The 14,464-nt window shown below is 45.8% G+C and overlaps 1 protein-coding gene and 1 long non-coding RNA gene across 3 annotated transcripts in view; one reads left to right on the forward strand and one right to left on the reverse strand.

Moving 5' to 3' along the window:
- The window catches only part of DPH3 (diphthamide biosynthesis 3), a 39,153-nt gene that overhangs the window by 236 nt on the left and 24,453 nt on the right, over window positions 1-14,464 (forward strand). Inside the window, exons 2-3 of one of the 2 annotated variants that reach the window (XR_014580090.1) lie at window positions 135-209; window positions 13,883-14,090. Coding sequence is in view for 1 of the 2 variants with exons in the window: in XM_083825134.1 (XP_083681260.1) it covers window positions 135-209; window positions 682-747 (141 nt within the window). In the remaining variant the exon portion in view is untranslated. Of the gene's footprint in view, window positions 1-134; window positions 210-681; window positions 2,154-13,882; window positions 14,091-14,464 lie in introns of those variants that run through there. The other variant, XM_083825134.1, reaches the window with a different exon arrangement.
- On the reverse strand, window positions 6,226-13,868 carry LOC310894690. The gene is made up of 2 exons (XR_014580093.1): window positions 10,510-13,868; window positions 6,226-9,723 (listed from the first exon to the last, which is right to left on the reverse strand). It is a non-coding gene; the product is annotated as an uncharacterized lncRNA (long non-coding RNA).

The following is a 14,464-nucleotide window of genomic DNA, read 5'->3' on the forward strand; positions in this document are numbered from 1 at the left end:
TGAGGGGGAGGGGGTGGCTGAGGTGGAGGGGGTGGCTGAGGTGAGGTGAGGTGAGGGGGTCCCCCCCGTGAGGTGAGGGGGGGTCCTTGGGTGAGGGGAGGCCGCTGACTGAGCGTTTCTTGGGTCTGTTTCAGGAGGACCTGGAGAACGGCGAGGATGTGGCCACCTGCCCTAGCTGCTCCCTCATCCTGCGTGTCATCTACGACCAGGTGGGTGCGGGAGGGCAGCCTGCGCCTCCACGCGTCGTCCGGTGCTACCTCAGTCAAGTGGGGTTGGGGTTTGCTGCGGGCTTTTAAAAGACCCCGGTAAGCGTGGGGTGAGGCTGGCAGGGAGCCAGCTGAAGCGTCCCTTCCGTTGTGACTCCGTCTCCTGCCTCATTTTCTTTTCTGGTGCCCGCCTGCTGCTGTGGCTGAGCTTTACATCATGCCTGCTGTGGGTGAACATGGGGTGAAACGCGGGCAAAACAGTCTCAGAGATGTTAAGATGTCTGTGATTCCAGCAGCACAGTCTTCTAATCTACTTTTCATAAGTAGTAGGCATGCTACAGCTTTCATCTTTTGGGAGACAATTTCATGCTGCTTATATCCAGACCAGAAAGCAAAATGGTGATCTGATGTCTTTTGTGGGAGAGGAGATCCAAAAATAATGAAATCCAACTAAAACTCTGCTTTCTGTCTCTAGGAACAGTTCATGCGTGATGAAGTCATTGCAGAACCTGTGACAAACAAGGAACTGATTAAGTGCTGACGAATGCGTCATGAACTGTTGCTGCTTTAGGATAAAAAATTATGGGAGTGACAACTTTGGGAAGAGATGTGGTGCTCTGCCTGGAAGTTCTTGCTGCTGTGAGAAATGAGTGCAATAAGTGGCTGTCGTAATGACACAAATAAGAATTTTCTGGGACATGAAGGGGTTTTATTCTAAAATGTTACACATTTTAAGAAATTAATAGTTGGGTTACATATTCTGGAAGACTTGGAATATGATCCTGATTGACTTCAAATCAATATTTAGAAGTGTGCAGAGTTGTCCTACAGCGACAGTACAGTTGGATATGGTAGAGAGCAGTGAGCATATATGAGGGCAAAATGGCACAGAGAGACAAAATGTTGGGAGACAAAACGTGAAGGTGTGTGGGGCATCGTGCCATATAGAATTACTGTGTTGGTGCAGCTCGGTGTCACCTAGTGGACGCTCATGCTTCCAGCTTGTGCTGAGTTTAGGAAGAGCAGGAGGCCCAGAACCGCTGCTGCTGGTAAATTGTTTTCGCTACTGCAAGCGCAAAGAAGGCGCAGCACGTGGATTGAAGCAGATTTGTTTGATAAATTGCAGTTGCTTAGAAACAGCTTTGGTAGCTGTATTAACTGGATACCTGAAATAACAATACACTTTTGTTCCATGAAATGAAACAGAAGGAGTCCAAGTCTTCTACTCCTCAAAGCTGGTAATGTGGAACTGGACTTGAACTCAAAAACGGATTTTAATATACCCATATTTTCTCAGTGATTTGACTGTTGCAGCAAATATGAAATGGGTTGCAGTTCTCTGTCTCATTTATAGTAGTGCACTTCCTGAATTTTTTGGTCTCGCTTTGCCAAGGTTCTGTCACTTCCTGGATAAGAGATGCCCACAGTTTGCTTGATTTATTAATAAAAAGGAATCTTAAGATAGAAAAGAATTGGAAGAATATACTTTGAAGTACCTTGATTCCAAGACTACTGCTTGTATTACAGGCCACTGCGTATAAGTATTTATTGAAAATAACGATCATTCATATGTTTTGTTGGATTTGACATCATGTGAATTTTGGGGGAAAAGATTTGTGCAGCATTTATGTAATTACTTCACTCCAGGCACTAGAGATAAACAAGTCTTACTAATATCTTTCTTTTAATTATTTTTGTTCTTACAACGTTCTGTGAATGTTGGAAATGAACATTCTAGTTATTTAAAAACAAACAAACCCTATGCCCTTCAGCTAGAAGTTTTGAAGGCACCGTGCACAACCCAAAGTGTTTTTATGCCGAAACCAGCAGGTGGCACTCGTGTCACTTACATACCTGTGCTTCAGAAAATGCTGTGGTAACTGGTTAGCTATTTCTTAGCAAATATTTATTTTGACTGTTATTTAAATAAAGATTCTTGAAATTGCACCGGTGGTTATAATGAGCTGTTGCTTATTCTGTCTGTGCTCCAGCCAGAATGGTTTCTGAAGGTGTTGAGTTGCTGCTGCTGCGGTGCTTGTGATACTGAAATCTCCTCAGGTTAGCTAAAAAAGTGGTTAAGTTGTCAGTCTAGCAATAGATGCTGCAAAGGAAATCTACAGGAACCCCATTTAAGTTCCTGTTATACTGCATAAATATCAGTTGTTTGTTTTATTTCCCTCAAGTCTTATAAATAAAACCATGTAGGGTAGGTTTAAAAAGGAACCCCAGGGAATGTATACTCGGAAGCAATTATCTTGAACCAAAGTGATTCATGTGGGATATCTGAATGTGCAAGCATTTTACAGAATTAATTTGACCAGATTTCAAGGGGGGTTGTTCTTTTTTTAATAAAGGTAAGGCATTGTCATGAAGATACGTTTTTTTTGAAACTTAAGTGGAAAATTATTTATATTCCATATGGTTGAATTCCTACATGGTTGTAAAACAAAAGTGTTTATCAGCTGCATCTTGTTTGGATTGCATTTATTTATTAATGCCAGTTATGTATGCACTATGGTTATGTTAGTTAGTACGTATCAATGCTTCAGTCAGCTATTCATTTGGTTTCCTTTTTTCCTTTTCCAGAGCTTTTTAGTAGGATAACAAAAGCACAATATCGTGTCTGACTTTGTCAGAAAAGGATGCGTTCACATTTGCCTGCAGAAATTGCTTTCAACTTGGTTTCATTGCAATGCCTTACAGAACTTGAGAGAACGGTTGCTGTCCTGGGGGAGGAGGGAGGGGAGAGACAAAGCAGCAAGGATGAATGAGCTCTCTCCCCACTTCGTTGCCTTTTGGGAGTCTGAGAAAGATGTTTAGAAAGTGTTGAGCTGTTTCATTGCTTTCCAGCCCTCTCTGCAGAACAGAAGGGAGTTCTTTAGCGACGGAGCGGAGCCTTGATAAAAGCTCAGTGATGGTAACAAGGTGCCCATTTTTGTGTTTCCTTACTGGTAAGAAGCTTTTGACTCCAGTGATAGCAGACAGCTTTTTAAGAATTCTTCCATGCTGTGTAAGTCCGAAGCACCAGGCAGGGCGATCTGAGTAACCCATCAGCAATGTTCCTTTCTTGGAATTCAGTCACAAGACTTCCTCATACCACCGTGGGCTCTTGCCCAGTGTGTAGGCCCCTCATCCATCCCTTGCGTGCTGCATGTTCTTGGAAACCAGTGGCTCACTTGTCTTCTCAAAAGACAGCTGTGTGGGACACAAAGAAGTCTTTGGCTTCCTGGTTGTGCCCGACGAGTAGATCGGTTATGTAATTGATTAGGTCCTTGACTCTGCACGGAGGAGTCTCGTACTTGATAAAGAACAGCATTGTGTGAGCGTTAATGTAGACACTACTGGAGTAAGTCGTGCTTACTGGGGGTTAGAGGGGGTGGAAAAACTTGTGATCAGTTTCAGATGGCCAAGCTCTGAAGTCGCTAATGCCGTTAGCGCCGTTACACACCGCTAAACTCCCATGTAATGTTGAAAACAAGCAATACACTGTTGCCACAATTTTAAAGGAAGAAATGGGAAATAATTTGCTCTTTGTTAAGCTGAAGAGGCTCTGCTCCTCCAGACAGTCAGGTTCTTGTTTGCATTTCAAAGAAACTAGCTGAGAAGGTCATGTACTGCTAACTCATTGTGCCTGTGTATCAGGCATACATGATTAGTTCTGAATAGCTGCTCTGGCAGGCTGTGACAAAGACCCTGGACCTCTAAGAGCTGAGGTCTGGAGGTCGCCAATTACAGCTCTTGCACTTGCTCCCTGTGCCTGTGTGGCAGGGAAGTCGTCGTGACCTGAAGGGCTGTCAGGCAAATACCTTGTCATTCCTTCCTTCCCTCATAATTTTTAATTTTGCTTCTCAGCACCACCGAAAAAACTCATCTCCTTTGCAGAACATCCTGTGAATAAAGATTGTAGATTGTGTAGACCAGCTGGTCCGTCTACCAAGAGGCAGATTCTGGTTAGTTTCAAATAAACCTTCAACATATAAGTTAAAGTGAGCTGACAGCTGTGTGTTGTCACTGAGAAAAGTAGTTTCCCCATATCCCATTTCCATCCCTCCTGCATTTCGGTTTAACATTCAGATCAACCTTGACTGCAGGGAGAGGTATTTGTTTCGCTGAAAACTTAGCGAAGTGTTTTCATCAGGGTACTTAAAGTAGTAACAAATGTTGGCCGTGAGTTTCTTGTGGATTCCTTTCTCTGTACGTTTAGTTAGGATGTAGCTTTGATTCTGCTTCATGGTAACTTAAAATGCTAATTTCTTCATGTCTCTCTGTGGTAGCCATGGCACAGAGGAGACAGGGAGGATCCGGAGGACCCTGTGTAACCCTGGGGATGCTGAAACTGATCAAAGCTTTTGAGTGACGGCGGCAGCAGCTGAAAGAAGCTGTGCCAAGCTGGAAAACAGCTTTCAGTGTCACCTGCTGTCAGGGAGGAAATGGGTCAAAAGGGACTAAGGAAGAGGGTAAATGTTTAAGACCTGTCATCACTCCTTCCTACCCCTTTACAGCCCCATTTCGGGCTGTTTGCGTATCAGGTCAGCTCTTCACAAATCTTGGCAGCTCACCCGCCTGGCGTAGGCTTCTCACCATGTTATGGAAAGTCGTTGCTGTGCCACGAACCCTGCCACTGAGCACTCAGAGCGAAGAGTGGATGGCTCTGGAGGCACGAGGTGGTGTGCAGAGGCCAGCTGCCCCATCCAGCAGTGCCGTCATGCAGCCGGCAGGCAGTGACTGTAGCTACTGTAAGGATTCGCTCTGGAAAAAAACAAAAATACAAAGAAAAACCCTGAACAGCAAATGTGTATCATCTGCTTTAGGTTATGTGCCGTGCCATGGAAATCTAGCTCTTACACCAGGTAAAGCAGAAAGTAGAGTTCTTTTGAGCTGTACCTGTGGGTTTTTTCCTGAGCCAAAAGCTTGATTGTGCTGTCCACCAGTACCCTGAGGGAGGCCTGGCCCTCTGAACTCTCCTTGTTTCTTGTTTTCCATCCTCATTCTTGGCTTTCTTTTACTTTCCTTACTATAGAGAGGGAAGAAGCTCTGCTAGTGTAAGGTGATGTAAGGGAATGATTCAGAATGTACATGGTAGTGGTGTTGGCAGCTGTGCAATTGAGGAGTAAAATTTTGGGACCCTCAAAGTCTCATAAAGACTTGTCAGGGGGTCACTGACTTGTCAAGGTCATTGTTGTGAAACATGTCTGAACAGCAGCTAGACTGATCTATGAGTGTGATAATCTTCTGTCTGCTTTCTTCCTTCTAGTGGAAAAGTAATCCAATGTGGATTCACAGGGCACCAATTTATTCATGAGTATTTGCCCTATATACGTTGTTAACTAAGCATCTTCTCTGTGCTTTCAGTTGTGGGGCGATTCATACAGTGTAACTTGCAGTCTTCTCTGACTCAATTCCATGACACTTTTTCAGTTAGGTCATTGACGTTGCTGAAACCAAGCTTTACAGGGGCCCGACTCACAGATTTCTAAATTGTAAGTTAGGCTTAAAATCGTGGTTTTAAAAATGTATTTTAAACTAATTCTCAATTATTGGAGCTTTTAGGGATCGTGTTTTCATTTTGCTACTGTGATTTCCCTTTTTGTTGTTGTGTGGTGATGATTTTTTTAATTCGAAGTCAAAGTGAAGGTTCTTGCCCTGCTGTTTGAGTGCAGAAGCTGTTCCTTTCGGGAAGGCTCCAGCTATCACGCGTCTCAGGGTGAAATCAACAGGAGCTGGCAACGTGCTATCCCGTAAGTCATTCCTGTGGTGCCCTCTTCAGGCTCTTTCTGTTCCCTTGGCAAATGATTTTGCTTTGGCCTCACAAATGCTGGACAAGTTGGTAAACAACTGTTGACATGTGCCTTGTTTGAAGTAAAAGTTATGCCAGCCCAGTAGCTGTCTAAATAGCTACGGTGTTTCTGAGCTTGATGTAGTCCTACGGTGTTTAGTCCTACATCTGTAGGACTAGTGTGTAGTCTTAACAGTATTTACACACAATGCAAGTTTGCTGATGTAATCTTAGAGAGTGTGAAATAGTTGTTATTTCTAGGAAAATAAAATACATTTATCAGGGAGGATTTTTTTTTTTTTTAAGTACGTTGAAATAGTTACTGCCTAACTGTTCTCATTTCTTCAGATCTCTGAGCATGGGCCTGTTGCTGGGTCTGTCTGGGGAAATTCTGTACCCGTGCAAAGCCGATGCAATCATCTTATGGCACTTACTGTATCTCTCAGACAGTGGTGAGCTCCAACAGTACACTGCGGCAAAAGTTTATCATTTTGTATCACTCCATAACAGATTAGAACTGATATTGTGGCTTGTGGCAGATTTTAAGATTAAAGTTTGATTTAATTAAATATAGAGGGGAAAAAAAGTAGATAAAATATGAGCCCTACGTTATCCTTTTTTTTTTTTTTTTCACATAATGATGGAATACTCTTGGCTTTGCTTTTGTATCATGCAGAGGCTTCTGTAACTGCCAGTGCATTGCGCTGGTGTTATCACACTGGTGGATTCTGGTGTACATCCCGTAGCCTGGTAAAGAGGATCAGACTTGGAATTTAAATGTAAAATCAGTCTGGAGGCAGAGATACAGACAAACCACCCGTCGGAGTGCCATTTCAGAGCCAACGAAGAAAACTTGTGTCCCAGGGGGTGAGATGAAGTGTGGTATCAGCAGAAGTGGCTGTCCCAGATCAGAGCATGGGGCTGCCTAGCCTGGTGTCCAGCCGCAGCACTGCCCTCCAGCTGAGGAAGAGCCTAAAAAAGAGCAGGGCAAGCATTTGGGGATGCTTCCCCACAACACTACCACGCAGTTCGTAAGTTATGGGCTTCTTGAGACTGATGCACTAGGGGCACAGTCTCATAAATAAGTATATATTTCCATAAGCTTAGCTAATCACTTGCTGAATTTGGGTCACAATCTATAACCCAGGGCATCCCATGAAAAGGAGTTACACGGTGTTAGTACACTGTTAGGAGGGCTGTCTCCTTTTGTTTGTTTTGAACCCGTTGCTTGCTGGTTCATTTGAAGACCCTTTTTGGATAGGAAGGGACCTTTCTGTGCCCTATTCTCTCTATCCTGTTGATGACTGTTCAGGAATTTTTATCATCTCCCTTCAGTCACTTCTTCTCTGAGCCTGTAACGTCCTTGTCTGCTCAGCCGCTCTCCACACAGGAGCTGTTCCATGCCTTTGATTGTCCCTTGCTGCCCTTCTCTGAACCTTGCCCAGCTCTCCCACATCGTTTTTGAGAGGAGGGGAGGTAGGTGCATCGTGCATACATTGGCATAATGGTACTTGGTCTCTGCTCTGTTCTCCATTTTACAAAATACTTCACATTTGATAGGCTTTTTTGGACACTTGCCAAGCACTGGGCTGTTGTCATCTTAGAACTGCTGTTTAATTAAGGCCTTTTAGAATCTCAGCTCCGAGTAGCTATGACCTTCTCCTACATAACCTTGTTGGTGCTCAGGCAGGTTTTAGAAGAAAGCCAGGTGATCTGGGTCAGGTACCATCAGCTCAGACGGCCTTTCTGCTCCAGCTGGGGTGCCTTTCTGCTGCAGTCTCCTCACGGCAGCTGATGAAGGGGTGCAAGCTCCACGCATTCTAGTAGGACTGTTTCAGGCTGGTTAATGCTCCTCTCCTCCAATATTTAGCTGACTTTTATTTGTTTAATTTTATAATTTGTTTACTTCCTTTCCATGTGCTTTTTAATTAGCCATATTGCATTTCTTATACGCCTTTGTCTCCTTCTTCAAAGCCACATCTGTGTGCCTTTTGTATTTCCCAGTCTTTGCTGTAGTGACTTTCCTGATGGGTATCTGAATTTTGCAGGCAATAAAGCCCTTGGCTGGAGCTGATGGTGTGTTTTAGGGTGAGATATCTTTTAAAGTTGAATACACTGTATTTACTTTAATCAAAGGAATGTGGATACTGCCCAAGATGTACATTTAAAACAGTGTCCTTTTTGAAAGGGTGAATAATTTTTTCCATTTGAAGGTACTCTTACCTTGTGACTTTATTTTTTAATGCTGGCCTGGAAAAAAAAAAAGTCTTATCATGAATAAATAACAAATGTCGGATGTCATGGAGTGAATAATTCTTGCTTTCCTTTTGAAGAAGGGGTTAATTGTAACTCAGTCTGTCTCGTCTGGCAGAACTACTCAAGATAAAGCTCTTTCTTGGAAGAATACCCTTAGGAAGTTAGTGACCTAGAATGAGCTTAGCATAGGATTGCCTTTTAGCCTGAACTGTGATACTCGCTGCTGCGATCTCTATACACAGATAGTTTTTGACAGGCTTTGCACACAGCCCGGGGTCAGAGCCTGCAGGCTTTCCTTGGGCGAGTAAAAGCTGCGGAAGGGGGAGCTCAGTCCGTTCGCTGTTGAGACAACCAGCAAAATTCCCAAACCCTGGGGTGGGGCACGGGGGGACACTTAGAGGCAAGCGCAGGCCCTTGTTACGGGGCGGTGAAAAGGGCACGGGAAGCAGCAGAGCATCTCCCTGCCAGAGATGGTTCCTGAAGTTCAAGCACCGCTGTTAACTGGCACCAAGGCAGTGTTTTCGATGTCCTCTGACATAAGGCACAAGGAGAGCAGGTGGTGGCACACCAAGCTGGCACCCTGCGTCGGGCATCACAGTGTGTCCGTGGCCCTGCTCCTACGCCTCCGCCGCAAACTGCCTGGCCATGCAGGGATGAGACGGTGTTGTGGAGGAAAGGGTGAGCAGGAAGGTGGCTGGTACGCAAGTCAGTAACACGTGGACTCCGTACACACACGGAGGGTGCGTGGCAGTGGGACAGCGTGTGGGGATGTGCCCCTATATCAGGGCCCCCCTCCTCCTGCTTGCACGAGGAAGGATTTTCTCCCCACCCCAGCTGTTTGTTCCAGGTGCTGATCTCAGAACTTGTTCCCTGCTCAGCAGCAAATAACCTCGAGGTTTGGGCTGCGTGGCTATCCCTGGGGCATAGAACAAACGGGGGTGGCGTACGGAAGATGTGCAGTGGGAGAATTTAATCTAATCCCTATAAAACAATCTGATCCTTGCAATTTTTTTCCCCCTCCTTATAGTTTTTTATGACTCTGGGATTTTCCAAACTGAAAGCGAATTCAAATAAATCAGCAACCGGAGAGAACATCAGCCAACCCCAGTCAAACTTGCAGTGTTTCAGACTAGTAGACCCCTTCTCGAGATACTCCGCATAGCAGGATTTGATTGTGCTTTCTCGGCCAGAGAATTTCTGTCAGTACCTCTGCCAAATGACAGCTCTGAGGAAGGGAGGATTTGATAGCGTTCCAGGTTCAGCCAGCCTCTCCATTCAGAGACAGCGATTGCTGGTCCCACACAGATTGCAGCAAGGCCACCCAAACGTCGAGTTTCCATTGAGGAAGGCCAAGTTCCCCACACTCTTTTTATTTTTGCAACTGTAGCAGGGCCGTGTCCTTGGTTTCTTTCCATGCCAAATAAAGCGTCTGCACATTTTGTCTAGTTCGTTTTTGTACAGTTAAGGCGTTTGTCCTGGGAACACCTGCAAAAATAGAGTTCTGAAGAGACAGATCCATCGCTGACAGGTTAATCAACCCGAGGAGCAAGAAATTATCGTATTAGATCTGTAAACACAATTGCAGGTTGCCTTGCAAGGGCAGCTTGTGGAGATGAAAGCGGCTGGGGATATCGTGAGCTGTAGGCACGCAGACAGCTCATGTAAAATGCGTTCTGAAGAATGCTCTGGGGTGGATCCTGCCATTCAGCACAGCAGAGTAAAGCTAGAGTAACCCGGGCTGCTTTGGTGATGTTACTCCAGCTCTACTCCATCATACAGAAGAGCAGAATTTAAATGAATTACCCATGAATGGAGAATAAAGGGCATGTACGGTAAATAATAAATTTCTGGGTTTTCTGCCCTTCACGGCTGTCTTTCATAAATATTTCAGGCTGCAGCTGATTTCTGCTTCGCTGGGTCAGCCAGAAGCTCAGGCTGGGCAAGTGCGTTTCAGCGTCAGTTGTGTTTGAGGCTCTTAGGGCTTGGGGTGAGGCAGAAGCACAGAAAACTGATTTCTAAGAGGGAGACTGTCCTGACCGGTGCCCTGTTTGAAGTACCACAGGGCACTTTCTGTGACCGTGCATGGTCAGGGGTGGTGTCTCTTTTATTTATCTCTTGCTGAACTGAGAAATAGGGAAGAGAGAGGGGAAGGAGTATTAAAGTCATAAAAATTAGGCCTGTGCAAAAGTGTCAACTGAGACGTTTCAGCATTTAGGAAGCGAATAATTTAATTCTGAAGAAGTCAATTTAAAATATTCCAGTAGTTCTCACCCGGCGCGGTCCCTCCGTGCAGGCTGGCACTTGACATCAATCTGTGAGGAGTTTGGGTTCCTCCAAAGCTTCATTTTTTGGAGGACTTTAAGTGATGAGGCTGGTTTCTCTTTTTTGTACATCACTGCTGAACTCTTTGTGTTACTCTGTGTCATTCAGCAGCTATTACAGTCCTGTCGAGACGTGAGGTACCTGATTAGAATCAGCCTCCGTCGCGATAACTCACTCCATTAGGTCGGGATTTTGGCCCCACCGCTGGATGCCCTCGAACCCACCCCTGCTGTGTCCCACGCTCGGTGCAGCACCACCCGAGGAGCAAAATGCCTTCCTGAGGTTTGCAAGAGCTCCGTCCGTGCCTGCAGGCACAGTGAGCGCGAAGGAACCCTCTTCAGAAAATCTGAAACTATGCAGTTTTAATATTCTCTTTTCTTAATGAGCTGACTGCCATATTTTAAACTGTCAAGTGTGTTTCATCTACGTGACATTCTGCTTACTTTTGCTCCTCCTCGCAATGTCCAGGTCTCTACCACGCAGGCTCTTCCCGGCGTTTTCCCCCAGGTGCAGCACGTTGTAAGTCACTGCTTGTGGCTGCCAAGAGATGACAAGTCCAAGGGTGTCCGTAGCTCGCAGCACCGTTATCTTGCTGGTGGAAATTCCATCGCTTTTCCTTTGTAGTGAGTTCAGCGGAAAGCAACCAGAAGGCTAAGAGGGATGAGCCTCTCCCCTAAGGCAGGGAGGAAACCTTGATTGCAGATTTTTGCATATTTCCGAAACGTCCGGTCATTTCCCGGGGTACAGACAGCTCTTGGTCTCGGTGGAACAAACGGCCGCCTGCGCATTGTCACAGTCTCAGAAATAACCTCCTCCGTCCTGCCGCTTCTGCTGTAAATTCCTCCCGTGTTCTCCATTAGGTTTGTCTCTCTACTGCCAACAAAAGAAGGATGTGGCTCTCCTGTGTTCCTGCTGCATGTGGACTTTGTCCACGTCGAGGGTTTTATTCCTTTCACTATTTGTTTTTCAGGTGTGTTTAAAACGTTTTTAATAACGTAACTGCACTGACGAGACCTAGTATAGGAGCAGGTGTAAACAGCTCTTTCCCCTTGTGCAGCTTAATATTTTCTTCGGTTCAGAGAGGGAAATTGGTGGCCTGGCAGAACTGGAGCGATCAGACGAGGTAGTGCACTTTGCGTTGCCACTGGTCAAAATGAGGGTTATCTGCAGGGGAGGAGTTTCACTGTCTGCACTACATTTTCAGTGTTAACCGTGCCAAGGGTATTCCTGCTGAGAAACAGAAAATTTAAAGCTGCCATCTACAGACTCGCCTTGAAAACCCATATTGAAATATCAATAATGGAGGATAGCTGTTTGCTAAAAAGGTTACTGACAGGCAGTAATGATCACCGATAGCTGTAAGTGTATTTTATGCCTTCAATGTTTTCCTGGCAGACTTTAGTCTTTCATTGAGTTACGCAGTAGCAGCTCTGGATTTGGACGACTTGTACTCAGAAGAATAGTAGGATGCTTTTTGGGGTGGCAGAGGGAAGAAAGGATAGCTTTTCTGAAATCAGTGTACAGTAATTTTCCTCAGTTGCCAAGAAAGCATCACTCCACAAACAGAGAACTGCGTTTCAATTTATTCTTTTGCAGTATTCTGTATGAGAAAGGAGAACACAAAATAACTTTTCCTGGAGAAAACCCAGAATGTTAATTAAGGAAATGGCATTTGGACATCCATTCCTGACTGGCTGGAGCTCATAGCCATACCGGTATGTCGTGTCTCGTCCTCTTATGAAGAGCTTTCCAAGATGATTTTCTCTACAAACACTTTTTTTTTTCTTTTTCTGCCACTAGAGGTCCTAAAAACAATAAGGAAAGGGGGCACAACACACGTGCGTTTGACACTGGAACGTTCTCACAAAGTGGACCTGAGAGCCGGGTCTGTGAGACCTCCCGTGGGTCTGTGCCCGTGTCGGCTGCTGGCGCGGGCTAGGGAGTGGGAGGTAGGCTCTTCTCACGCTCCAGCAATGCTCTGCCAATTTGTCATGCCACCCATGTGCATCCCGTAGCGCCGTGTGCCTGACGACAGCAGGGAGGGCTGAGCTGCGGAGGCAGGCCCCGAGGCTGCTCAGATGGACCTGGTAAGGGAAACGGTAGGGAAATGCAGGAGGGAATCAACTGCCAAGGTATTAAACAGCTGGGCAGCTGCCACCAGCTGAGACAGCTTCGAGGGCTTGGTTCTGGGTCCTTAATCCCCAGCCGCCTACTTCGTCCTCTCCCCTCCAGAGCTTGCTTTTGCAAACAGAGAGACAAAAATCGCTCCAGGTGCCAGGGAGAACGACAGAGAAAGAAAATGGCCTGAACACATGAAAACGTACAGAAAAGCTTTTTCCTGCCAGGCGTTGCGGTAGGGGCCAGGATTTGCAACATAAACCTCGGGCTGCTGCTGTTGTCGTGGCCATGCTGGATTGTTCTGCTGCGCTGTGGGGCTGTAAAAAGAAATGGATGGATGTACTTGGAAACTGAAATTGAACTCAGCTTTTCTCATTTTCAACTTCTCTCTCTTCTTTCTCCCTCATAAGAAATGAATATTGATTTTCCTCGTTCTGCTGAGTCTGCAGTCTTTGCTAGCACGTAGTTGCTATAAACACTTTCGCTAGAGCTGGCTACGAAAATGCCAGCAAACCAATTTCTATCAAAATTTGCCAGCTTGTTGAAAGCAAGACATCTCGGAGGCAGATGCTCTTTCTTGTGCCGGGACGACGAGGAGGCAGAGCCGGGCCCCTTGCCATGGGCAGCCCAGCCCCGCCACCTCTCTCACCGTGCCCCTGGGGAGAGCCCCGGCCCTGCTTCAGAGTAAAGGGAACGTCTGTTCTTGTTCCACGCTGAGACCAAGCTGAACCCAGGAACCTTGGAAGTTCTGCAGAAAGGAATTCCCGTGCGCTGCCAAGCCTCAGCGTCATGTTACGACTTCTAATGTTGAATGCAAATGTACAAAATACTATATTTTTCAGAAACGGCTGTAATTTTCTTGTAATTGGCAAGTTATGGTCTCCTTGTACTTGTTTTGCGTACCGAGTTATTTTCCAGTGTCGAGGCCTATTTTGTTTCAGCCTCCCCTCTCACCACCGATTTAAGAGTTGTTCCTGGCACCAGGGGATCTTTACAGCGCGGTGCTGGCCGCACGCGTGAGGCTGTTCCGCTAGCAGGAACCGGAGCCGAAACAGCTCGCTGTTTACGTCAAACTAAAAGTTATTTCCTTTACATCAGCACCAGTCTCTGTTCTTGAGGTTGCGTGCGTGCCTATCTACAGAGGCACCACGGGCTGACCGTGGCTTGCTCCACTAGGAAAGTAATGTTTCCTTTGCTTCTGCAGGGAAAGGAATCAACGCACGCGCATCAAGGCACGGCCTGTGGGCTGGCTGTGGCAGCGCGGGATCAACTGACCTGCAGAGGCTCCACCAGCGTCGCTGGCGCAGTCAGATAAGCAGTCAGTAAGATTCGTTGACTGATCTGTAAGTTAAAACATCTCTTGGCACCGCCGATGACAAGTTTTCCATGGGTGTGACATGTATGCAGATTAGGTAAGGAGACAAAAAGCCCGTGTTTCAGCTAGACAGCTTGGCCAGTGAAAATTTTTATGTAAGGCTTATTTTTAATCGACGTGATGAGTTTTATGCATCTGCCCACTCGAAATATTCTGATTATGAAACTGTCTCTTTGTTCGCTGCTTGGCTTTTGATTTCTAAGCAGGCAAAGCAAGCAATGTGTGCTAATGAAAAGGACACAAAAAGAGAAAGATGTTAATGCGACGTACTGCATTAAACATTTCGGTTTGCCCACGGCTTTTCGACCACTTTTGGTTTGTTTAGTAATCCCAAACCATATGTATGTAGAGTGATTGACAAGATACATTGTGTTTGAAGCAGCTTCCCAATGGACTGTACTCAGATATAAA

This window comes from Anser anser, assembly GCF_964211835.1.
Source record: "Anser anser genome assembly, chromosome: 2".
NCBI classification, from domain to species: Eukaryota; Metazoa; Chordata; class Aves; order Anseriformes; family Anatidae; genus Anser; species Anser anser.